Source organism: Ostrinia nubilalis, chromosome 22 (assembly GCF_963855985.1).
Source record: "Ostrinia nubilalis chromosome 22, ilOstNubi1.1, whole genome shotgun sequence".
Classification (NCBI taxonomy): Eukaryota; Metazoa; Arthropoda; class Insecta; order Lepidoptera; family Crambidae; genus Ostrinia; species Ostrinia nubilalis.
This window is the reverse complement of record NC_087109.1, coordinates 11,117,582-11,144,127: the sequence shown is the minus strand read 5'-3', so window position 1 is coordinate 11,144,127 and position 26,546 is coordinate 11,117,582. Positions and strand designations below refer to the sequence as shown.

The 26,546-nt window shown below is 41.1% G+C and overlaps 1 protein-coding gene and 1 long non-coding RNA gene across 2 annotated transcripts; both read left to right on the top strand.

Moving 5' to 3' along the window:
• Positions 1-268: 268 nt before the first annotated feature.
• Positions 269-1,929, top strand: LOC135082979 (uncharacterized). Its single transcript, XR_010259540.1, has 3 exons — positions 269-599; positions 1,057-1,225; positions 1,511-1,929. It is a non-coding gene; the product is annotated as an uncharacterized LOC135082979 (long non-coding RNA).
• A 2,118-nt stretch (positions 1,930-4,047) lies between these two features.
• Positions 4,048-24,419, top strand: LOC135082794 (trifunctional enzyme subunit beta, mitochondrial). Its single transcript, XM_063977555.1, has 11 exons — positions 4,048-4,256; positions 5,099-5,270; positions 8,435-8,622; positions 9,306-9,493; positions 17,063-17,237; positions 18,312-18,442; positions 19,464-19,565; positions 22,079-22,192; positions 22,699-22,773; positions 22,852-22,929; positions 23,939-24,419. Exons 1-11 carry the CDS (start codon positions 4,193-4,195, stop codon positions 24,071-24,073), a joined length of 1,422 nt encoding a protein of 473 aa, XP_063833625.1. The 5' UTR covers positions 4,048-4,192; the 3' UTR covers positions 24,074-24,419.
• Positions 24,420-26,546: the final 2,127 nt, after the last annotated feature.

Sequence of the window (26,546 nt, the reverse complement as noted above, 5' to 3'; positions counted from 1 at the left end):
TATTTGTAACTAAATAGTGTAAAATTCTTCCAACTTGATCTGAGTGCGAACCAAAAAGACCCAAAAACGCGACTGAGAAAACCTCTAAAATTAAAATTTTTCTTACTACCCTCAAAATGTTTAATAAAATTATAAATCAAAATGCAAGCTACAAACTCCGTAAATGATGTAATCATGAACATGTGCATTGATGAGTATGCAATATAAATGATCAATTCAATACATAAAAACTAGTCAATGTACAAGAGTGTATTAAAATAAATGTGTACAGTCTGTCTATAAAGTCGTGACATGAATGTTTGAGGAACTAACATTATTCATGTGTCTGGCAACACCAAAGATCACCAAACATATGTACATCAGCTGTCATCGAGAACAACTTGTGGAACGATTTTCATTTTGTGGTTTTTATTGTTTGACTAATCTCCTGTAAATTATTACTCAGCTACGAAGAAAAGTATAAACAATGAGTAAAGTAAATTGGAGTGCCACGCGGAAAGTGATTTTTAAAGTTTTCCAGCAATGTTCCGCGGAGTACCAAGCTGGTCAAATTTTGTGGGATTTTGATGTTTTTTATGGGCGAACAGCATCTTTGACGGGTACGTAATCGTGTTACTGCTTGTTTATAATCTACCTAAAGTAACAAATTTACTGCATTTTGCGATTTGGTGACCAAAACAGGCATTGTTTACATAGGACATTTTTAGGTTAAATTTTCATTGTAAGTACGTAATATTGTAGTACGACCATTTCTTTTGATATATTAATTCAGTCAAGTTTTCTACGAATTTTGAATTTGAATTAATTGCTTCATATCTATATTACCCGTTCGCTTTGGCCATTGATAACTGTATGACATCACTTTCACATCAAGTTGTCCGTCTACAAAAATAATAATTTGTTGAAATATTTTGTTATGATTATGATTTAGCTCTTATTATTTAAATGCATGTGAAATGATAATCTTGTTGGTAATCTTTAACAATAAATAATATTAGTTAGGTATTGTAGTTATTATTTCCATCCCTTTAAACTTTGAACTTTTTTTTTTTTCAGGAAAATCAGAGAGTACGGTTAAGCGCATAGTCAATGAAGGTTTTCAGAATAATGGAAAATTTAGAACTCCTGGGAAACACAGGCAAGGCCGACCAAAGAAAGAAATGGATAATTTTAATATTTGTGCTCTGCGCCAAAAAATATAATTTTTTACACGGTACAAAAAGAGGTAGGTAAATAACATTTTTCATCTTTTGCATGTTTTTTGTTTGATGTGAGCTATATTCATTCTTCATACAAGGTAACCTATATAATATTATAGCCTATGTTAAGCAGTTTTTTTTAGATTGTAATGATGAAATAATTTTAATTGCACCCTCCCCCTCCCTCTTATACACCCTTAAGCCCCCATCCAAACAAACCAACAATGAAATCTTTCTTCTTAGTAATATGAGTATAGATGTATAATATTATAAAATTTTCACTAACAAGAATCTATTTATTTTTCCACCAGGTCACAAAATGTTCGCAATCTCTAAACATCAAAGGCATCACAAAAGACATTTTCAAAGGAAAGCGTTACATCATAGTCCATGCTGGAAGCGAAAAGGGGTTTGTGCCAAACTGCCTCCTCATATTCACTGGCAGAAATAATTTGGAAGACTAGATACCATTCAGAAATGAATGCGCATAACTTCACGAAGTGGATTAAAGAAAAACTAATACCAAATCTTCATGAGCCTTCCATTATATTTATGGACCTGTACCAAGACAATTGGTTATTTGCTTAGGCGATAATAACAGCAGCGAAGATGATGATGTGAATGATGACAGCGCTGCTTATGAAAGTGGCAACGAAACTTTTCTTAACATCGAAAATTTGGAATCCGATGATGAAAGTGATTAATAAATGTCCTTATTAACTATGTATAATGCGTTTTTTATTATGCTGATTCAACAAAAATGCTTGGTAAAACCTCTCATAAGCATAGGTACCTACTGTATAAAAACAAAAACAAAATATCGTCGTCTAAATTGGTTAAGGGCTGATTTTTCAATCGTCGGATAACTTTTAACCCTTACACGCTTATAACTAATCCAAACCATAAAATTATTTTTTCTTTAGTTATATCGATTTATTTTAGTCTAATTTAACATAAAAGTAGTACAGAAAATATAAGTGCTATGTATTTCAGTGTTTTTCAGTCGGGGACACATATGTCCCTATATGCGTTAAGGTATACTTTGCCTCATATATTGGAGATAAAATATTTTGACGCTTTTGTTGCAAAATAAATACAAATCACACTAAAAATACAAATGAAATTTAATCAATAAGCATAATATTAATATTTATAATAAGAAATTTAAAATAGATAGCGTCTTATTTTACGTATTTTTATGTTTGATCCTCATCTCATCATAGACCTCTTTCTTGAAGTTAGACCTACCTAACTTGACTGTTTGTTCCAAGAACAACTTTGAGTCTAGAGTCTCCAACCTTCAAAGGAGTGCTGTAACACGGATATTTGACATAATTTTTTCGTCTTGTCTTATTTATTTTGAATCCCATTTATTGAGAGCCTCTACTGAGGCCATTGAGCATTGATTCTAGGTCTTCCAAGGTCTCAGCCGTGACTACAATCGTTGAATCTTACTTGGGGGGACAACATCCGTGAAGCTTCGCGACATCTTCTTATCAAGAATACCGCAGTGTCTCAAGACCTTTGATAGAAAGTCTTTGACCAATGTGTGTTGGCGGTGATGGCGTACGGAACGGAGACGTGTTCCTTCACTATGGGCCTCATGAGAAGGCTCAAAGTCACCCAAAAGCTCAAAGAGCCAAAGTAACAGACATAGCCCGCAGAATTGTCAAACTTTCGCGGCAGTAGGTAGGGCAATTAGCTCGCAGAAGTGAGGGCAGCAAATTTCTCAAGTAGTGCCCACGGATGGGAAGACGCAGTGTAGCAAACCTCATGTTCCTGTACTTCTCGTATACATTCATGTATTACGAGTAGCAAAGAAACGATCGTTGTGGAAGTCCTTAGGGGAGGCCTCTGTCCAGCAGTAGACGCCTTTTTATCCAGGAGGAAACCATCCTCATTGTCGGTATCGTCAGTCATCATGACTTCCAAAATTTCGTCATTCTTGAGCGAATTTTTTTATGTCGATTTGAAGACAAATGATTTGCAAAAAAATGTATGAATATTATAATAAAACATCGATATAAACATACAAATTATAACAACGCAAACAATATCCCTAGTAAGAACCAAGTTTCCCTTGACGCATATAGGGACACCCGTGTCCCAATTAGATTTTTACATAATATTCCTAACTCGTTCGAAGATAAACGAAAATATGCAATGAAACGATAATTATACTTACCATTGAATGTAAAATTGGAAGAAACACAGTGGCTGAAAGCCGATAAGTAATAAAAAAATAATTTTCAATTTTGACGTCTAACGAATTTTTTTTTCACATGTTGTGCCAGTATTTTTTTACACATGTAATCGAGTTTTTTATTATTTCTAGCGCATAATCATAAAAGGTAATAATAAAATTTAAGAATATTAAACTACAAATGGTTTAACTTAACCAGTATTACTGTAAATCGTGAAAACTATGTGGGGACAAATGTGTCCCATATGCGTGAAAGGGTTAACTGAAGAATAAGATTGGCACATTGACAGTTTCAGTATGGAAAATATGTCAAAATGACAAGTTTATTCATCAGTCAAAAGATATCTAAGGATAGAAAAATCTACCCCTAACTAAATTGCCCTAGTATCAAACTCATTTGGTCAAATTGTATAGGGTTGCTACATGAAGAAAAAAAGCGCCCTCATTTTATGTCACGACTTTATAGACAAACTGTAGGTTACGTATTTTATGTATTTTAATTATGAGGACAAGTTTCCATTCTAAACTATAATTCTTAAATAATGTATATGTAAATAATTAAATAAATAGTATGTAATGTCTCATAAAAATGTTTTTTAAACATGCGTGGCTATCATAAATATTTGTTCTGGCAACTAATCTCAAAGTGGCTGTCAGATTAGGTCAGAGTCCAACTTTCCTCGAGTTTATTTCAAGTTTTATTAATTCCTAACGAAGTATTAACCGTAATTAGTTGTTTCAGGCTTCCTTATTTTAGTCAGTGTACACCTAAAGTAGTGTCCAAGCAACCATGGCATCCCACGTAGCAAAATCTTTAGTTAAAGCATCCCATGTTGGCTCCACAGTTAAGTTTGGTAAATTAACTTTTTTCTATTTAATTACGCTATTTAGCATTTATCAGTGTTCTGTTTTGGTTAATTTATAAACTAAAGACTAGTTTACAATTTTGTTTTACTATTGAAATAGCCTAATTTTAGTTAAAAAATTGTATCCAAATTAGTGCTTTGTGTAAACTTTGGACCTGTGTTGAGTTGGCATTGAAACAATTATTTGTAATTTTAAAATTTTATGGAACTATTCCAAAGTGCAGAGTCTAATCTAAAACTAAATTATGTATTGAGTAACAATTTTGAATGGAAAATTTTGTGAAAAATAACTCTGAAAACCAGACATAATAACTTGCAGTCTTTATCCAACTAACTTTAATTAAGTAAAAAACAACAATTTTATCTAATCATAAGTGTTTTTCCTAACTAGAAGAACACCCAAAATTGTTTTATATTCATTTGTTAACATTATTTGATAAGTTTTATAGAAATTGTAATCATAACCTAAATTGTTTACATCATTGTATAAAATTAAGTTTTTATAGCCACTGATAAAATTGATTAAGCTGACTAATTACTTAGATACCAGATGTATAATATTCAATGAAAATGTAATTTTAAATGTTGAAAAGTTATCATATTCTTACAACGCAGGCCAGAAACCAATAATTTGTAAAATCTGTAAGCAATGTTATGTGATTTATGAATTAACATTATTACATACAATATTTATAACAACGTATAATGCAGATGTTAATTCAAAAATTCTATACAGACATACTACTTGAACATAATAATATGGTTCATAGTAATAGTAATATGTTTGATACGTAAGTAAATACAAATATCGTCTCTATTTATTCCATCAGACACAGCGCGCAGAGCCCTCTCCGTGGGGGCAGCGCTGCAACAGAAGAAGACCCTCCCCGACCGCACCGGCAAGAATGTGGTGCTGGTGGACGGAGTCCGCACACCCTTCCTGGTCTCCTTCACGGATTACGCCAAGATGATGCCGCACGAGCTGGCGAGACACTCTTTGCTGTGAGTTGTTTTAACTATTAAATATTTGTCAAGTCTTGAAGAACATTATTAGTTAATTTTTGTCAGAAATCAGGATTGCACTTTATTGTTAAATTTCATATATTTATAACAGGTATGCATTTGAGATTCCTGTATGTTACTATTTTCAATGTTTTTCTTTTTTTCGCAAAAATTCAGAGCTGAATATCTTGAACGTATTTTATGCTATTTGAAAGCCTAAGGCTGGGTTGCACCATCTTACCAGGCCTGTTCATCTCCGCGAGTTCACATCGAAAACAAAACACGCACGATAGCCCACCTACAGGAGGCGATTCGACAAGGCGTCACATACGAGATACGAGCGAGCATTGACACACGCACGCGTACTCTTGTATTATGGAAAAAAATAAAAAAATACTGTGTAAAAAATACTGTGCAGTATTTTACTGCCTAAATAATAATAAAAACACACAATGTACTTTTATTAAGTTGCCTGAAGACACTGAGAGGTAAATAAGTGGTTATTGTTATTCATGATAATTCATGCAAATTCATGTATTTCTTCCGACATTTTCCGCGATTTGGCACTTCACGTCACACATTAGTTTGCCGAAGTTCGCCGAGCCAGCTATTGTCAATTATTATAGGTGTCAAACAGGATAGGGTCTTTGCGCTGGTTTTCGTCCAACTATCGGAGTTGCCAACTTTGTGATCTTAAAATACCCTTACATAAATGTATCATATTATTTTATGTCGTTCGAGTGCTCATAAAGGCAGTCAACTAAAGTCCATACTACAACGCACACACAATCCGCACCGTAACGTAAACGCCTTGCCTCGCCGATGACAGTGCGCGAAGGGCAATGACAGCTCGCAAAACACTGACGTATATCAATGTCTCATGGACTTGGCGTAACTTTAAAATAAACGTACTCGGTACATTACGCACACATTTGGCCCAAAACAACATGGCCGCAATATAGGCAATCAGCTGACAGGTATTTGTGTGTGTGTGTGTGTGCGTGTAGTTGTCAGCTGATTGCCTATAAATATGTTGTTTTCTTAAATCTTGTATGTAGGTACCTACTCGGCACAAGTCAGGTAGTTAGTGACGTCACATGAAAATGTTGCCAGAATGAGTACTGACCAAACATTATCTATTTCTTTTTTTTATACATCACCAGGAGTAAGTTAGAAAGAGATAAACAGCTGTTTGTCATTAATTTGTCGAATTTTTGTATAGATCTATATTTCCTCTCCACTATTACCTCCATGCCACAAAAGGCGATACGTTGTTGATCCCTTTCCGAGTTGATTTGCCTGCTATATGACCTGAGCTATGCTTTAAAAAAATGACCCTTAGTCATCTAAGATTTAATTTTGTATGAAGAAGTTTAATAAACACTTAAAATTGTGTTTATAATGCTATCAATTAGACATACGTGCCAAAAACTTTTCCTGTCAGCACGTTTTTTTTCTAGCGCGATGATTTCTGCAATGTACCGGTGACCGGTGTATGGCCGCGCATTTACGTAATTTTTTGGAACTCACTACTTTTTAAATTACATTTTCATTTAGGTAGAACTGTTGCTTAGGCATTATAGATTGCAACAAAACTAGCGCGGGATGGCTACTGCCTTCTGTGAATACAATACTTTGTATTCAAATTTTACGCATGTGTTTATGGCAGCTCAGTGAAATGGACGAATACCGAAGTTAGATAGAAAACCAGCACAATGACCCTACTTTCAAAAATTAATATTGCGATTTTATAAATCACTTAAACAACTTTATATTAATTTGCGGTACGAAGTACGCCGGGACAGCTCGTAAAACAAATTCATTATTTACATAATTTATCAACTTTGTTCATTGTTAGTTCATTAGTTGTTCGTGTTTCGTTTGGGTTAGACCAAGAGCCGAATGCAAAAAATAAATGTTACTTAATTATATTAATCCTACAAAAAACGGACGGACGTGTGCAAGTCTAATAGCCATATACTTGGTTAACTCATTTTAAAAAGTGCACAAAAACTTTCTATGTTCAGACAGACTATATGACGAATCTATAAGGGTTCCGTTTTTGCCATTTGGCTACGGAACCCTAAATACCGTATCAAAATCTGTTGCATAGTTTTAAAGATCTAAGCATACATAGGGACAGACAGACAGGAAAGCGACTTTTTTTTATAATTATTACGTAGTGATGATGGGCATATAGACCAAATAAAGACATTTTGATTTAAGGGGGGGACATCGTAAGAGCCATTCACATTTTTATCAGAAAGTTAATAAATTAATATATTTAGGTTTTTGAAATCTAAAACAGCCAGGAAATCAAAGAGGCAAACATGATACCTTTGTGATTTTATAGGAATTTTATTGTAAAACACGGTCATATTAAACTTTTATAAAAAAATCCAGAGGTAAATGTTTTTTTTCGAGAATTTTTTTTTCTAAAATTCGTGTTTTCGAAAATATCATCCCATCACACATACGTTCTGTAATACATAATATTGAAAACAGTGCGAAATATCGTTTTCACATACTAAGGGCCCATAATGAAATTAGTTAATGTTTGTTTATGTAATAAAATTTGGTTTGAAATACCTACTGAATTGAATTTTTATTTCTTACTAGCTTTTTGGCTTCGCCCACGTGAAATAAATTGTCACAGTTATGTGTGTTATAAAATATTTAGGTGCTAGCTCTTACACTATATAACTGGCGGCCGCATGTAGCTGCGCGTTGCCGCGAAGAGCAGTGAATGCAAGTGTGGTGCGCTAGATGGCGACACAGTAGCTTCTTGTAGCAGTCAGCCCTATGGCATCAAGACAGTACCGATCACTGACGTATGTCAACAAAACGGTGCTCGACTCTTAAGACAAGCTAAATTACACCATATTGTTGATGACATTTAGCATACATTTTTTTGAATACCTTCGCGAAGAAAAACTTCTGTACGTAGTACTTATTATTATTCTGTGATCTTACTTTGACTTTGACAAACGTCAAAAGTCTGTCAAACTCCTTACAAAACGGTTATTGTTAAAGTTACAGTCAAAGTTAAGTGGTGCACTTTTATAGCTATAATAAAAAAAAAATAGTCCTCATAACCCATAGCTAAATATAAATACACATTATGCTTGTGTTACACAACACAATAACCACTATTCCTTCCACAGGGGTCTCCTCCAAAAGACAGGCATATCCAAGGAGGTGATTGACTACATAGTGTACGGGACAGTCATCCAGGAAGTTAAAACTTCCAACATCGGTCGCGAGGCAGCGCTGGCGGCTGGCTTCAGCGACCGCACGCCTGCGCACACCGTCACCATGGCTTGCATATCGGCTAACCAGGCTATTACCACCGGTGAGGAAATTACTACATGACAGCTTCAATCAATTGATAATCCGGTTTTGTTTGGAATAGGCAAGCTAAGATATCCAGTGCTTTAGCATATGGTATGGGTGGAAGGATTAATGATATTTTAGACATTACATCATCTTTATTGAACGTCAGCTAGCTAAAATTTTTCATCGTTATTGGCTTTTAAAAAAACAATGAGGGCAAAATTAGTATAGATAGGTTATTGTCTTGTCTTTTAGAAGCTCAGCCGTGGTAGGGTTAATACTGGGACGTGTAAAAGTGCTTTTTAAAGGCCTACTTGCATAAATAAATGAGTTTTTATGAGTCTTTCTTTTACTCATTGACCCGACTGTTTAAGCGCTCCTGCACACGACGCCGCCGCCGCGCCTTTGCACTGTTTATACGCGCTGCGTGAAGCCCGCTGCCGCCGGCGAAATTATGCTTTGATGGCGCGGCAGCGGGCTTTACAAGGCGCGTATGAACAGTGTAGGGACGCGGCGTCTGCGCGGCGGCGGCGCGGTGGCGGCGTCGTGTGCAGGAGCGCTAAGACACTTCTACCATTGCTGACAAAGAACAAAAAAAACAAGGGGGCATTTGTAGCCAGGCAGTAATTCAAATTCTGTTTATGTAGGCCCTTATCATGTACTTGAATATGACTAATCCCATATTGTGGGCGTGTTCCCCAGGCGTGGGCATGATCGCGGCGGGCGCGTACGACGTGATCGTGGCCGGCGGCGTGGAGTTCATGTCTGACGTCCCTATCAGGCACTCGCGCAAGATGCGAGCGCTGCTGCTGCGCCTTAACCGCGCTAAGACTCCCGCGCAGAGATTGGCGCTATTGGCGTCTATCAGGCCTGACTACTTTGCGCCCGAGGTGAGTACAAGTAGCAAGTTAAGGCTCCAATATTCGCCCAACTATAGCTGCAACACTCATTGGCAGTTGCCGTGCTATCGTTCTGACACTCGCTAGCTAGGGCCCCAGTTATCGCGCAAGATGCGAGCGCTGCTGCTGCGCCTTAACCGCGCCAAGACTCCGGCGCAGAGACTCGCGCTTTTGGCGTCTATCAGGCCTGATTACTTTGCGCCAGAGGTGAGTGGCAAGGCTTCAATAGTAGATAGCTACTTAGCTAGGTCTCCAAGCAACACTCGCCAAGATGAGGGTACTCTAGCTGCGCCTTGATCGCGCTAAGACTCCGGCGCAGAGACTCGCGTTCTTAGCGTCTATCAGGCCTGATTACTTCGCGCCCGAGGTGAGTACAAGTAGCAAGTTAGGGCTCCAACATTTGCCTAACTATAGCTGCAACACTCGCCGAGCTAGCGTTCTGACACTCGCTAGCTAAGGCTCAAGACACTCGCGCAAGATGCGAGCGCTGCTGCTGCGCCTTAACCGCGCCAAGACTCCTGCGCAGAGATTGGCGCTACTGGCTTCTATCAGGCCTGATTACTTTGCCCCTGAGGTGAGTGGCAAGTAGGGCTCTAATAGCTAACTAGGGTTCCCAACACTAGCAAGTTAGTTAATGCTCCCAACACTAGCAAGTTAGAGCTGCAACATTCGCCCAACTATAGCTGCACACTCGCAGAGCTAGGACGGCGACAGTCATCGTACTAGCGCTCGGACACTCGCTAGCTAAGGCTCAAGGCACTCGCGCAAGATGCGAGCGCTGCTGCTGCGCCTTAACCGCGCCAAGACTCCGGCGCAGAGACTCGCGCTTTTGGCGTCTATCAGGCCTGATTACTTCGCGCCTGAGGTAAGAAGACAACACTTAAGATTCAACATTCGCTAACTAGGTAAGAAGCTAAGAAGACAACACTTAAGCTTCAACATTCGCTAACTAGAGCCCCAATACTCGCCCAGCTAAAGTCCGTTCGCCGAGTAGAAATTTCGTACAATGACCCCAAGTTACCCTTCCTTATCGCTCGGACGTAATTATATTGCTATCGCGCTCGCACACTTACTGCGGCCGCCTGTCGCACAGTGCATTTACTCGGCGACTGAAATGAGCTTCAACGCTCGCCATGCTAGCGCTCTGACACTCGCTAGCTAAGGCTCAAGGCACTCGCGCAAGATACGAGCGCTGCTGCTGCGCCTTAACCGCGCTAAGACTCCCGCGCAGAGATTGGCACTCCTGGCGTCCATCAGGCCTGATTACTTCGCGCCAGAGGTGAGTACATAATAGGATTCCACTAGCTAGTTAGGGCTCCAACATTCGCCCAACTATAGCTGCAACACTCGCCGAGCTAGCGTTCTGACACTCGCTAGCTAAGGCTCAAGGCACTCGCGCAAGATACGAGCGCTGCTGTTGCGCCTTAACCGCGCCAAGACTCCTGCGCAGAGATTGGCGCTATTGGCGTCTATCAGGCCTGACTACTTTGCGCCCGAGGTAAGAGGACAACACTTAAGCTAAGGCTTTAACATTCGCTAACTAGAGCCCCAATACTCGCCCAGCTAATAACATTCGCTAACTAGAGCCCCAATACTCGCCCAGCTAAAGTCCGTTCGCCGAGTAGAAATTTCGTACAATGACCCCAAGTTACCCTTCCTTATCGCTCGGACGTAATTATATTGCTATCGCGCTCGCACACTTACTGCGGCCGCCTGTCGCACAGTGCATTTACTCGGCGACCAAAATGAGCTTCAACACTCGCCGTGCTAGCGCTCTGACACTCGCTAGCTAAAGCTCAAGACACTCGCGCAAGATGCGAGCGCTGCTGCTGCGCCTTAACCGCGCCAAGACTCCCGCGCAAAGACTCGCGCTTTTGGCGTCTATCAGGCCTGATTACTTCGCGCCAGAGGTGAGTACATAATAGGATTCCACTGGCTAGCTAGGGCTCCAACAGTTGCTAAGTAAGGCTCTAAAACTCGTTAAGTAGGGCTCCGACACTCGCCGAGTTAAGGCTCCAACACTCGTCGAGCTAGGGCCCCAGTAATCGCGCAAGATGCGAGCGCTGCTGCTGCGCCTTAACCGCGCCAAGACTCCCGCGCAGAGATTGGCACTCCTGGCGTCTATCAGACCTGATTACTTCGCACCCGAGGTGAGTAGCAAGACTGAAACACTCGCCACACTCGCTAGCTATACTCGCTGAACTAGCGCTCCAACTTCAAGGCACTCGCGCAAGATACGAGCGCTGCTGTTACGCCTTAATCGCGCCAAGACTCCGGCGCAGAGACTCGCGCTACTGGCGTCTATCAGGCCTGATTACTTTGCGCCAGAGGTGAGTACATAATAGGATTCCACTAGCTAGCTAGTGCTCAAGCAAAGTAAATTATAATTAACACTAGTAAGTTAGGGCTCCAAAATTCGCCTAACTAGAGCTGCAACATTCGCCAAGCTAGGGCGTCGCCGAACTTTACCAACTTTAACACAGTAGTCTTTTTTCTACGTCGGGAAATTCTTTAATGCTTTTCGCACACCCATTACCCACTGGTCGATGGGGACGGCTAGTGGGTTTTGTGGGACTCTTTCCGCCTGCCCACTAAAGGCGGGGCCTACCCACTAAAACCCAAGGATGTCCACCTTAGCCCAAGGAAACGGAGCAGCGAGTTAAGGTCATAAGCTTGGACATTCGGCCGCAGCTCTGCTCCGGCTTCGAGGAAACCTCCAATCTCTCCTCCAGATGTTTTTGTAGAGGTTTTCTCATCGTGACCCTGGTGCAACAGGACCCTCGGCCTGCCTAAGCGTAGGTGTAGGCGATGTAGGTCGATGGGTGAACGTAGGTGATAGATGAAATGAAAGTCCAGGTAGGTACGTTGAAAATGAGGCGCGTCCGGGTGTGCGCACTAGTACGTTCGCAGAGGGTGAGAGTTCGACGACGACTGGCGGCTCTCGGCCGCGTGTGCGGCGCGGTGAGCCGCTAGAAGCTTCTCACCATAAAAGGCGAGAGGCCTCCGGCCAATCAGCGGGCCGCATTGCTAACGGCTAGCTCGGAATGTTCTAGGCGCGCGATAATATTATTACCTACGCGCGCACCCAGATTCGCTTACTTATTTAATGTTCCAAAATCACATACAGTGTAAGTTATGTAGTCGGCTTACAGTTTACATATTATTACTACGATGTAAATATACTCGTAGCTTAAACATAGATACAATTCAGGCTATACAAACAAAATGCAAGGTAAGTCACAGGACTTCGGTAAGTTTAGTAGGTTAATAATAATAAGTAGATTAGTTTGTAATTTTCAGGTATACAAAATACGAAGTTATAGCTTAAGTACCTACTTCTGGTGGCCATCGTCAACATCCTCCCCCCTAGTGTCGCTTTGCGACACTCATAACCAAGGTTAAAACTACGCGCGTCACTCACTGGTCACTTCTTGGTAGCCATAGCTGTTGGTCCCAGACCTTAGTGCCAGTTGCCTTAAGCGCGGCTTAGCCAAGCGTCGCGCGGTTCTAACAGTTTCCATAAGTAGGTAGGTATTAGGATAGGACGATGTCTTAAAAACGCGGTAAAATGTAAACAAATACAATAACATCTAAATTAGCACGCAGTAAACGTGACACAATAATTTTTTCATTAAATTAAAACTTATACAAAATAATCATAATAACCTAGTCATAGATAGAACAAAATAAGAGTTCGGCAAGTTAGTGACGTCATGCGTCCACGGCAAGCCCTCGGTCCAAAGACCGTCAACAAGTTTACCTAAACTTTCTAAAATATTAATCACAAGTAAATCATCTTTATATTTACACTGTTCATTCATCATTCCTAACGATTCTAAAGACAAATAATTTTGCACTAACTCTACAAACTGCAAATCATAATATTCATATGGATCGTGTTGCAAGCAAGTTAAACTGTCACTATCATCATAAGTAGATTCGACAGAAGGTTCATCTACTTTGCGCGGCAACGACTTTCCATTTGTATCGGTAAATAAACAAGTTGATGAATTCTCTACATTGCCTAAAATCTCGTCACAAGTAGGAACGAGCGCGCGCGCCGCCGTAGGTATGCAAGCGGCGTCGGCAGACGCGTGGGGCCCGAGTGGGGGCGGCTCGCACGCACCGAGTGCGAGTGAGACCGCGGTATCGGCCAGCGCGTCGCTATGCGCGCGGGGCCCAAGTGGGGCCTGTTCGCACGCAACGAGTGCGAGCGGGACCGCGCTACCGGCCAGCGCGTCGGTATTATTACAACAGGCAGCGGCGACGTTTTGAATTGGTTCACGGGATTCATAACACAAGTTTGTGGTAAAGCAAACAGATGACTTATTTACCTTTTTCGTTGTCCCGTGCACGCACCATCCTAGGCTCGTTTTCGTCATGTATGGCTCACCTGGTTTTCCCCTTATGCACTCAATAGGAGCAATTAGGTCGCAATTATCTTGCCCGATTAACAACATAGGCTGGGCATTACACTTACACAAATCAATATTTACACCTCTATATTTACAAAAAACAACATTATGTACACTTTGCAATGGCAAATTGAGCTTAGATATCTTTCTAGCTTGTAAACTAAAACGCTTATTGTCCCTATTCGCGATTTCAAAGTTCACTATCTCTGTCTCACACGATAGTTCATTGTCCCATGCACCACGAGCGCGCATGGTATGAGGCGCTCCGTGCAGTCCAACCTCATCCGCGAGTCGCGACGCGATTAACGACACGGTCGAACCGTCGTCTAGCAAGGCGTGCGTGTGCATACTGCCTTTCGGACCGAACACTGTAACCGGCACTATTTTGAGTAGCACTTGGGACTCGTTGCACTGAAGCGCGGTAGTGTGGTTTACGTTTTCACATTCACTCTCACTGAGACGCTGTTCGTCGCGTTCTGATGCCGTCTGTAGCTGGGGTCGCGGGTTCGACCAATGTAGAAGGCGATGGTGGCCGAGTCCGCAACCTTCGACGTCACACTCGGGGGCTGTGCACGTAGTATCGGCGTGTCGTGGTAGTAGGCATTGAAAACACAGTTTCTCTATACGTGCGAAACGCCAGCGATCCTTGCGTAGGGCTCGCTTGAACTTTAGGCATTGTTCAAGTGAGTGTGTTTGTGTTTTACAAAAGTTACACTTTTCATTGTGGTCGTAGTTGGTAGACACAAGTACATTTTTGTGAGAGCTTCTGATGTACTCTGGCTTACGTCTGGCTTCGTGTTGGTTGTGTACGAAGCTAACACCGGCCGCGGCTACTTTTTGTGCTTCTAGGTATAGAAAGTCTGATAAGCACTCTAACTTAGGTTTCTCGTGTAACTCGCGGTTGGTGTATGCGTAGTCAGCCCACTTGGTCACGAGTAGTGTAGGTAACTTTGACACGATGATGTTTACGAGTTCGGGGCTCTGTAGGTACTCGCGTTGCTTTATCGCTCGGGCGGCTGCTACGTGGTTTTTGGTAGTTATTGCGAACTGCACTAATTCAGTGTGGTAACTTTCAGGTAGTGGTTGTAGTTTTTTCAGCTGTGCCACTATTTTATTCATGACGATTTCAGGTCGGCCAAACCGAAGCTCTAACATATCAATAATTTCATTAGGTGATGTGCAATCAATTAATAATGAAGACACTGCGTCTTTGGCTTCGCCTCGTAGGCATTTACGAAGGCGCCACATGTTCTCAGTGTAGGTGTATTTACATATTTCAGTCGACTCGTAATAAGCGTTGCGGAACTGTAGCCAGTCGAGGGGGTCACCGTAGTAGATGGGTAGGTCTTTAGACGTGGCCAGTCTTGACAACAGTTGGTCATTACGGCTTGTTGCAGCAGCGTTGGAGATTGCACCTGTGAGTGCCGCCGCCAGCTCTTGGATATCAGTACGCTGCTGGGGCGCGGTGCAGGTGGCATTCTCCTCCCGACGTGTTGCTTCGACGTGTGTTGTGTCAAGCCAGGCCTCAACTTTTTCCGACGATGACATCACAGATCTCTCCGAGCCGAGCTCGGCAAGGTCGGCGTTCAGCTCCATATCAATGAGCGACTTACGAATCGCGGCTTTTTTCGCGGCGGCCTCCGCGGCGGCTTCAGCGGCGGCTTCAGCGGCGGCGTTCGCGGATGCTTCCGCGGCTTTTGCGGCCGCTTTCCTGGCGGCTTCTGCTGCTTCGATCGCTTCGATCTCGATTTCCGCCCTCTTACGTGCAGCTTCAATTGTGAGTCGCCGTGCTGCAGACGATGTGCGCGTGGACTGGCTGCCCTCACTATTCAACACTTCACTAGCGACTTTCACTTTGTTTGTCTTGTCTTCGTCCATCATTTGTCGGCGTGTTTTAACAGCGGCGCCGCGGGGGGAGCGAAGCAAAGACATGTTGATGACTCACTGTGTTCACTATCGTAGATTCGGCTCGTAGGACCACTTTGTAGGCGATGTAGGTCGATGGGTGAACGATGAGATGAATAAAAGAAATGAAAGTCCAGTTTGTAAGTGAAAATAACCGAAAGGCGCGTCCGGGGGTGCGTACGTGCGTTCGCGGAAGTTGTTGGATCACGACGACTGGCGGCTCTCGGCCGCGTGTGCGGCGCGGTGAGCCGCTAGAAGCTTCTCACCATAAAAGGCGAGAGGCCTCCGGCCAATCAGCGGGCCGCATTGCTAACGGCTAGCTCGGAATGTTCTAGGCGCGCGATAATATTATTACCTACGCGCGCACCCAGATTCGCTTACTTATTTAATGTTCCAAAATCACATACAGTGTAAGTTATGTAGTCGGCTTACAGTTTACATATTATTACTACGATGTAAATATACTCGTAGCTTAAACATAGATACAATTCAGGCTATACAAACAAAATGCAAGGTAAGTCACAGGACTTCGGTAAGTTTAGTAGGTTAATAATAATAAGTAGATTAGTTTGTAATTTTCAGGTATACAAAATACGAAGTTATAGCTTAAGTACCTACTTCTGGTGGCCATCGTCAACAGTAGGGAAGGAGTAAACAAGAAACAAATTAACAGCTACTCGCAGTGGCAGAGTTATTAGCCCTAGTCTAGTTATTAGCCAACCCTGTTTAGGCTTACTTTGAGCCGCTTTATGAGTCTACCCGCAATTTCCAGCTGCCCGCCGTGGCGGAGTTCTCCTCGGGCGAGACGATGGGCCACAGCGCCGACCGGCTGGCGGCGGCTTTCGGCGCCTCGCGCAAGGAGCAGGACGACTACGCGCTGCGCTCGCGCACGCTTGTTTATATCTTGCCCAAGTTTATTAACACTATGAGCCAACCCGTCGACAATAATCTGAGGCGACAATAGCCCAACGCCGTCAACAACTCCAAAACACTTTACATAGTTTCGGGTATAGACCCGGGACAGATAGCTGTCACCGTCTCTCATACTGGCATCTTGTTTCGTGTGAGAGGGATGGCATTCGAAACTTCGGATGGCGTTTCTCAGAGCAATCCTGCAGTGTCGGGCTGAAAACCGAGGGTGGGGTGTTTGAACCATTGTAGTGGACTCTCTCCTGACTCGAGGATAATTTTTAGCTTAGCTGGAGGGAAGTTAAAGGACTAAAAAGAGACAAATTTCCAGCTGCCTGCCGTGGCGGAGTTCTCCTCAGGCGAGACGATGGGCCACAGCGCCGACCGGCTGGCGGCGGCTTTCGGCGCCACGCGCAAGGAACAAGATGACTACGCGCTGCGCTCGCACACGCTCGCGGCGCAGGCGCAGCAGAAGGGATACTTTACGGATCTCATACCCGTCAAAGGTGAGCAACGTTCACTTTATCTTGTACCAGAGTAAATAAATACAAATGAGTAGGTCATCTTCATAGAAACGCACCGAGCGCGGATTGTATGTGAGCGCGCCAATATACGTATGCGGCGCGCACGCACACACTGACAAAATTCGGCGCAACCACGACTGGCTCCCCGCTAATCCCCGCAAAATTTTTATTTATTTATTTACACACACACATTTACTATTGTTACAGGCTAACCCAATATAATAGTCATTTTGTCAGTGTGTGCGTGCGCGCCGCATACGTGTTGGCGCGCTCACATACAAACCGTGCGTTTCTATGAAGATGACCTACTCATTTGTATTTACTCTGCTTGTACTATCTCGCTAAAATTTTACTATGTTATTACTATGAATATAATATGACCTTTAAAGATAGTATAAGTTGGTGAAAATAAATAAATATGTAACAAATACACGGAATGGCCAAATGAAAAAAATAATTTAATAAAAATGTTACTACCCTACTAGGCAGTAGACTATAATAGATCGGTTGTTGTGGAAATATTTGTGGGAGACCTTTGTCCTGAGCAGTGGATGGCATTTGGTATTTGGAGAAATTTGATAGGGTCGGGCTCCTGCAGTGGAAACTAATTGATGAGTGAACATTCAGGCCTGATTTCTACCGAAGCGTAGAGAAGAGAGAATAGACGTGTTTTGAAAAACCAACCAGATTTTCGAACCTGAACTGAGCGGAAAGAAGAGGAAATAACGAAATCCGATGGTTATTGGTAAATCAGTTGAATTCAGTTGGTCTCCAAATCCAAATCTTTTATTCAGTATTGAGACCCTTTCCAGGGTGGTTATTCAAAACACATCACCATCTTATCACCTCCAATCCGCTTTGGTAGAATTGGCAGAAACCGGGCCTAATTGACCTGAGGTGGAGTTGTGTAAAGCAATCGTAATCATTTGACAATACATAACGTACGATAAAGTCAGTTATACAAAGCATTTGACAGACTATTCGTACGTTATGAACTGTGTCAAATGATAACGATTGCTTTACACAATTCCAGCTCTGATGATTATTGTGTTCCAGTGGAGGGCAAGGACGGCCTCGTGGAGAAGGACAACGGCATCCGCGTGTCGTCGCCCGAGCAGCTGGCCAAGCTGCGGCCCGCCTTCATCAAGCCGCACGGCACCGTCACCGCCGCCAACGCTTCCTTCCTGGTAATCACCAAATCGCCTTAAAATTTTTTTTCATTATTAATTCATGATAAGCTATCTAACAGGGACATTATCGATAACCATAACCGAAAGTTTCGGGTGTAGGCAGAGTCAAGGAATGATTGGATTTTGAAGTACATAAGTTTTTCTTTCTTTTCTTTAAGCTTTTTTGTGAGACCAAAAGAAGGTGACAGATGTCAAAGGAATCTCTTCTGCACCCATTCTATTCGTAAGGGATGAACTGTGTTGGACAACTATTGCAATTTGCATCCTATAGCACAGATATCCGTAACCGTAACCGAAACTTTCGGATATCCGAAATAAAAAAAATATTCGTAACCGAAACCGGTATAATATTATTCCAATACCCATAACATCCCTACTATCTAATATACTGTATTATATGGGAGGCACGCTGCAGGTAAGGTATGTTTAACTTCAACCCACAGCCGTCATACTCACAGATGTATGACAGTGAGTATGGAAATTTATAACCTTAAGACCCAGAACAGATGGTGAAACGCAACTGCAATGAAACTGCAACTGCTAATTACTTTTGAGTTGCATTTAAGTTTCTGCCATAGCGTCCGTTGAGAGACCACACATGACGCGACCAGTTTGAAACTTTCAGTTTCAGTTTCATTCATAAGAATCATCAGAAAGTTGCAGTTTCGTTGCAGTTGCGTTTCACCGTCTGTTCTGGGCCTAACGCTTAAAAAAAACACACTTATGCGATAGAAACAGAACGTTTCAGTCTAATATAACGGTAGAGTCTTTGCACTGAGCAAAATAAATTGTATTTTTTACGTAGTAGCGAGACCCGCTATCTCTTTTGGCTGTAGAATGATCTGATCATCCTGTAGGAGGTATTAGGTATTTTGTATTATTTTAAGAAGTAATAGTTAACTACTTTTTTTAGCCCTTTATACTTACGTATTACCCGATGAAGCTGAAAAGCTACGGCCAACGGCTACCAACAGCTATTCAGAATTGCACAAATAGTGAATATTTGTAATGTTTACAGACGGACGGCGCGTCGGCGTGCCTGGTGATGTCGGAGGCCAAGGCCAAGGAGCTGGGCCTCAAGCCCAAGGCCTACGTGCGCGACTTCACCTACGTGGCCCAGGTAAGTCAGGGTTAACACCAGGCACAGTAGGTACAGTAGCGTCAAATAGTTCGTGTGCAGAGTGGCCAAAAAGTTGACAACACAACCAAATTCCATTTGTGACGAACAGTGGCGGCGTAAGGCGTAGGCGACGTGGGCCACCGCCTACGGCCTCGCGGAACAAGGGGCCTCGCGCATCAAAAATTTTGCTCACATGTCAATTTCAACTTTTAAATACTATTAAATGAGTATTTCTCAAAAAAAATGTACATTTTGAAAAAAAAAAGTGTGCTTTGAAACAGTTCAAAAGTTTTATATTTATAAATCATCACACAAAAAAAACACACACACAATTTTGAAGGATGAATATTAATCTTTAAGATAACGAAGAATTATAGCTATAATCCTACTTATTACCAAATATTTAGATATTTTAAAAATAGTCCTTTTTTACCTTTCATACAAAAACCTGTTTGCCACCCTAGCTTTTTCATGTATTTTTGTTTCATAAAATGCGATACGTAACTAAATTATTGTAAATTTCTTTGTATTATCGTTCTACAGTAATCGCAGTTTCTGTATCAAATTGATTTTCTATGGGGTGTCATAATGAATTGGCAATTTAAAGCAAAAAAACAAAATGAGTCGCTCTCATTTACTATTTCGTTATTTACTCTTTAGTTACGATTTATTTCTACTTTCCCATGGTTTCTGAACAATTCCGTATTTATTTTACACGGACAACAATAGCTGCACTCTGAATGGCTGTTGGCCTGACGTCTCCGCCATAACATCTATCGCGAAAATTAGTGAAAACGTGTGTGTTTTGTGGGATTACTTTTTCGTAACAGGCAGTAAAATCAGCGATTTTATATAGAACGGTAAGTCTTCATTTAACCATTTTTTGTAATACGTGTGGTACGAACATTTAGTAAGCTTTTATATTTGCTGTAACAAATTTTATCAAAAAAATACTTGTTTCTGATCTCATTTTGTCTAATATTTCGTTACGTTTTTTACGAATTTCGTTACGTTACGAAAAAGTACAACATAATGCTGAGTGTATACTGTTATTACCTGACTAAGCATAGTAATATTCACTACTTAATTTATTTCAAAAAATATAGAGCGTTATTAACAAAAGGATTGGATACTATCTGCTTTACAGAAGTGCCACCAGCAAAAAATTATCAAATCATTTAGATTACGTTTTTATGTGATTACTTCTTTTGTTTTTTTAGGAATGCCGCCAAAAACCAATGCCGAAAGGCAAAAAGCTTACAGAGAACGACTCAAAATGGATAAACATGATGGAACAAAAATAATTTTATTAAAATAGTATGAATGATTACTCCCTTATTTTATTTCTAACCCCTTAATATTACCCCGTATTTGGGTGCATACTTACAAATATTTCGAATTGAATAAATGAAGAGCATTCACAATATTTCGCCAATGTATAACAAGCCTTATGGCCTTACTATTTCGTTACTACCGTTTCGTTACGTACATTTTTTTTGAGAAATACTCAAATACTAGCTTTTGCCCGCGATTTCACCCGCGTGAAATTTAGTAGGTATGTCACAGATCGTCATAAATTATAGCCTATAATTATGTTAATCTGGGTTATAAACCGTAATACTGTAAAGTTTCAACAAAATCCGTTCAGTAGTTTTTGCGTGAAAAAGTAACAAACATCCAGACATCCAAACATCCAGACATCATGACATCCAAACTTTCGCATTTATAATATTAGTAGGATAAATTATTGATAGCTAAACAATGTAGTTAAAATTTTTTTTTTTCCAAACAAATTCAGCCCCGGTTAAACAACACGGTTTTAAGTGACAAACATTATTCTTTGGCGCAAAATTCCTTTAAAAATAATCACTGAATCAAGAAATCAGAAACTGTCAATGAATAGACCATTGACCCGTTTTTTTTTTATTATTTCATAAAATCCGTCTTCAGGTCGCCACAGAACAAGGCCTCGCGAAATCTGTCTTGCCCACATCAAATTTAGGTCTTGCCCCGCCACTGGTGACGAAGACGTGTTGTGATTGTGAACTTATTGGCTACTAGCTTTTGCCCGCGGCTTCACCCGCGTGAAGGTTGGTTTGTCACTGATCGTCATAAATTATAGCCTATATGTTAATCTGGGTTATAAACAATAATACTGTAATGTTTCATCGAAATCCGTTCGGTAGTTTTTGCGTGAAAGAGTAACAAACATCCCGACATCCAAACATCCAAACTTTTGCATTTATAATATTATAGTAGGATAGTAGGATTTGGGTGTCACGAACTTTTTAACGCTGATTGTACCAGTGTCGACCCCACTGGCGGAAATAGGATTTTATTTACAACAATATTCAATTATGAACAGTTGTCGTATCAATTGATTTCTATTGTCTCGATTCGCGGGGCTTGAAGTGCTAAAATAATATTGTACCTATATGGTTCCAATTACCTCGTTCTCCAATTCAAACCTTGAGCTCCCTCGCACGTGTCTCACAGAAGGCCTCTTCCCACAGGACCCGGTAGACCAGCTGCTGCTCGGGCCGGCTTACGGCATCCCCAAGATCCTGGAGAAGGCAGGATTGAAGATGAGCGACATCGACACCTGGGAGATCCACGAGGCTTTCGCTGTAAGTCACAATTTATATTATGGTTACATATGCATATTTATTATTCATGTGCTGGCAGACCGCTGATGCTGATTATTTTCAATTTCAATTTTAAATCAAACCAATTGTGTGTCTCTTACTAACCTATAATTTTTAAGTATCTGTATGTGGTCGAAATAAATAAATTTATTATTATTATGCAGGGTGGAAACATAAGATTATTTCTAAACTATACAAGATATAAAAAAAACTGATTCCTGATCCTGAAAGTACTTCACGACCTCTATCCAACGATATCAATAACAGGTTACAGAATAAACTGGATCTATCCGAAAATTCAATGTTTCCAGCTTCTACTCATTTTTTACACAGCTTACAGCTTTTTACTACGATTCCGCCTTTAATCCAACGTCTCATCCTGGATTTCAGGGCATCATCAGTTTGTTATCAAGCTGTGAACCACGACTTCTTAACAAACTGATTATAACTTTGGGATTATTGATGCTGAAAATACTTGTCTTTTCCAGGGCCAAATCCTTGCCAACCTGAAGGCGTTGGACTCTGACTGGTTCAGCCAGACTTACCTCGGTCGCCAATCCAAGGTAATTTGTAGCAAATAATACTTTATAATGCAGAATAATTAATTATTGTGAAGTGTTACTAAATTGTGTATGTTTCAGGTCGGAAGCCCAGACTTGAGCAAGTGGAATAGCTGGGGTGGATCGCTCTCTATTGGCCACCCCTTCGCCGCTACCGGGGTAAGTTAAATCAAAATAATCCGTCAATGTATATTTGAAGCATACACTATTTCGGTTTATCTAAAACCACCAACCTTCGGAGGGAATAAAAATTACCAAAAAATATCTCGCGTGATAATTTTTTGGTAATCGTATCGTTTTGGCCACATCACATGATTCACTGTCGCATTGGGTCATCCTGTAATGGCAGTGAAATGTAAATAAATAAATAAGTCACTAATGGATCACCTTTCAGTAACTGAATAGGATCATGTGGGCTGTACTTAATAATAATAATTTCATTAAAGATGATGGGGATTTAAAGGATAAGACCTTTTAAAGTGTTCGTAATTTTAATGTGCTTTCTAAAGACTAAACCAGTTTTCGGCTTATTCCACTATTCCCCATTGACAATCCCCGTCAACGGGGATTAGTGAACTTTTTGTTCACTATTCCCCGTTAACGCCAATTGGAACTTATAAAATCTAAATAAAATCCTATTATAACGGGAATTAATGAACTTTTTCTTCAATAATCCCCGTTGACGGGGATTGTCAAATCAAATCAAAATTATCTTTATTTGTTTAGACTAATTAAATTAGTACTTGCAAATCGTCAAATGCTCTTAAGGAGCCTATACATGTCTCATTCTTTTTTTGCCCTACCAGCGCTTCGAGACAAACATTTGGCAAGTGCTGAGAAGGGGAACGGGGAATAGTGGAATAAGCCCAGTTATCCTTCCCTAAACCATATGGCGTTATGTAATTTTTATCCTTTTTATCCCAGGTGCGTCTAGCCATGCACACGGCGCACCGCCTGGTTCGCGAGGACGGTCAGATCGGGCTGATCTCGGATTAGTGAACTTTTTGTTCACTATTCCCCGTTAAAGACAATAGAAACTTATAAAATCAAAATAAAATCCTATTATAACGGGGATTGTCAACGGGGAATAGTGGAATAAGCCCAGTTATCCTTCCCTCTAAACTCTAAACCATATGGCGTTGTGTAATTTTTATCCTTTTTATCCCAGGTGCGTCTAGCCATGCACACAGCTCACCGCCTGGTTCGCGAGGACGGTCAGATCGGGCTGATTTCAGCCTGCGCGGCTGGCGGCCAAGGCGTCGCCATGTTACTGGAGAGGCACCCCGACGCGCGCGCCGAATAGACTAGACTAGCCGGAGCACCGCGACCACCGCTTGAGGTGCAATTTTGGGCGTACTGAGGATCTGCTATAGTCTGGTCTGTGAGCACGTAGAATTTTGTCCAATGACCCCTAGCTACCCATCCTTATCGCTCGCGCGTAATTATGTTGCTGTCGCGCTCGCACACTCACTGCGGGCGCCCGTCGCACAGTCGCGACAGCAATATAATTACACGCGAGCGATAAGGATGGGTAGCTTGGGGTCATTGGACAAAATTCTACGTGCGCTTTACATACAGTAGAATCCCGATTATACGGATCAATTAAAACCAAGGGTGTACCGGATAATCGATTTCAAAGTAAAATCAAAAAATAACTTTTTACAATACAATTTTAGACCATTCAATGAATCCATTTCGACGAAGTCCATACCGTGTTACGGTGGCGGCGCCTTCCGTTTTTATGGGTCCAGACCCTAAATCGGTAATAAGAAACTGAAAAATGAGTCCGGATAATCGAGATTCTACTGTACATACCATTATAGATGTTTTGTTCTACCAGACTTGAGCCGGACAGAAGCTTTGTACGCCCATAGGTACAGTGGGGAGCTTGATGCGTCGTCGATAAAAAAACCGGCGCCTGCGCATCACTCGACCACGCATCTATTACCACCACTCGAGGTGCAGTTTTGGGCGTACTGAGGATCTGCTACCCACTCTAAAATTTCAAACCTACATACCTACCTTGAAAATTGAGAAACACAAGTCTAACGCGTCTTTTTTATATGAGTACATTAGTTAGTACTCACAACTTGACGTTTCGGCTGTTACTACAGCCTTGGTCATAAGCAGACTGGCCGCTCGTTTGATTTTGGTTTGAATGGAAAATGGAACGGGAATGTTTAAAATCTTACATACCTTCATTTATTCGTTCTATTTTTATTAGACTTGGGCCAAACAGAAGCTGGGTACGCCCATGGGTGCAGTGTTAAGCTTGATGCGTCGTCGATACATAAAACCGGCGCCTGCGCATCACGCAACACCGCATGTATTACCACGGCATAAGGTGCATAATGAGCGTGATGTGTCGAGGGTACCGGGACGCTAGTTTGACACATTGTATGTTCAATTAGGTAATATTACGTAATTTGTGTCAAATTACCGATTCGGATAATTTTCGTGGATCCCTCCCACTAGTTTCACCTGTGGGTTTCACCATAAAGGGTTTATTTTAATTGCGAGGGTGTGCTACACTGAAAAATAAAATGAAGTTTTATTACGAGAATAATAAAATCGTAAAAAATACAAAAGCACAATTTACCCAACTACTTAAATGTTCAATCGTTTGTAACATCTAGAATGAAACAAGCTTGACATTTTATTAACCATTTCAGAACTTTCTTATATTGATTTGTGAAGCACACCAAAAGCCAAAACTGGAATGATTGTGTAAGCATCTATTTGAATTAAGCTATCTACCCTACACTTTTTCTAAAGACAGCTTGAGGTATGATCGAAAACTATTTATTGTTTGTTGGTACGGATTGGGCTCATGTATGACATTATTTAACTTGTTATTTAAACTTTTAAACCAAACATTGCATGTCTAGTAATCTGATAGAGCTGTAAGCGTAAATGTTATCTGTATTCATAGGAAATATGTATTTTGAATTAGGTACTATTTTATAATTATTAAAATATACAAAAATGTTTTAGTACTTGAGTTGTTTTATTTGACATCGTTTAAAAGTTATCTTAGGTATTATTAAGCTTTTTCGAGAAAGGACAGTGCCAATTCATGTATGGAAGTTGGACCAAGTGCTGCCCAGAATGAAACTATAGTGCATTTTGTTCCTCAGGCCAATACTAATTTGTAAACCGGAGTGCACTGAAATCAATCAGTGACAAAAATAGCCCCCTATTTTTGTCACTGGCAATGTTTCGTGAGGTGACAACTTTCCCAGGTATTTAAAAGGATTTGGATTTATGGGAAATGGACGCACTCTGTAAAGTAAAACAATATTATTTTGGGCAACCGTTTATTTTATAAGTCGCCTATGCTTACTAGCAAAGTTGTCTTTACTCTATAATTAACCTAGTATCGTAAAGATCGTCCTCGGACGCGAGCGTCGGCGACGAATTTGTTACTACCCACAATTTTTACATAAAACGCCGAGGCGAGGTCGATCCCACCAACGTAACCGCTACAGTAAAATACAAGAAAAATATGTTTCAAAGAGATTATAAACAATATAGACTTAACTGTCTAAATTATATTCAATAAAAAGCTATGCTTTTACATTGCAAGTCATGGTCCTAATTAAGAAACAAATAATTTACGATACGCGAGTATCTGCCTACATAGATCGAGTTAGAATAAAGATAAGAGCAATTAAATAAATCACAACGTAAGTGATAGACAATCGAAGCTGAAACAGATATTATAAGGCCGTTTTCAGACTTGCCGACGCGGCAGCGGCACGAAATCAGTAGCGTTA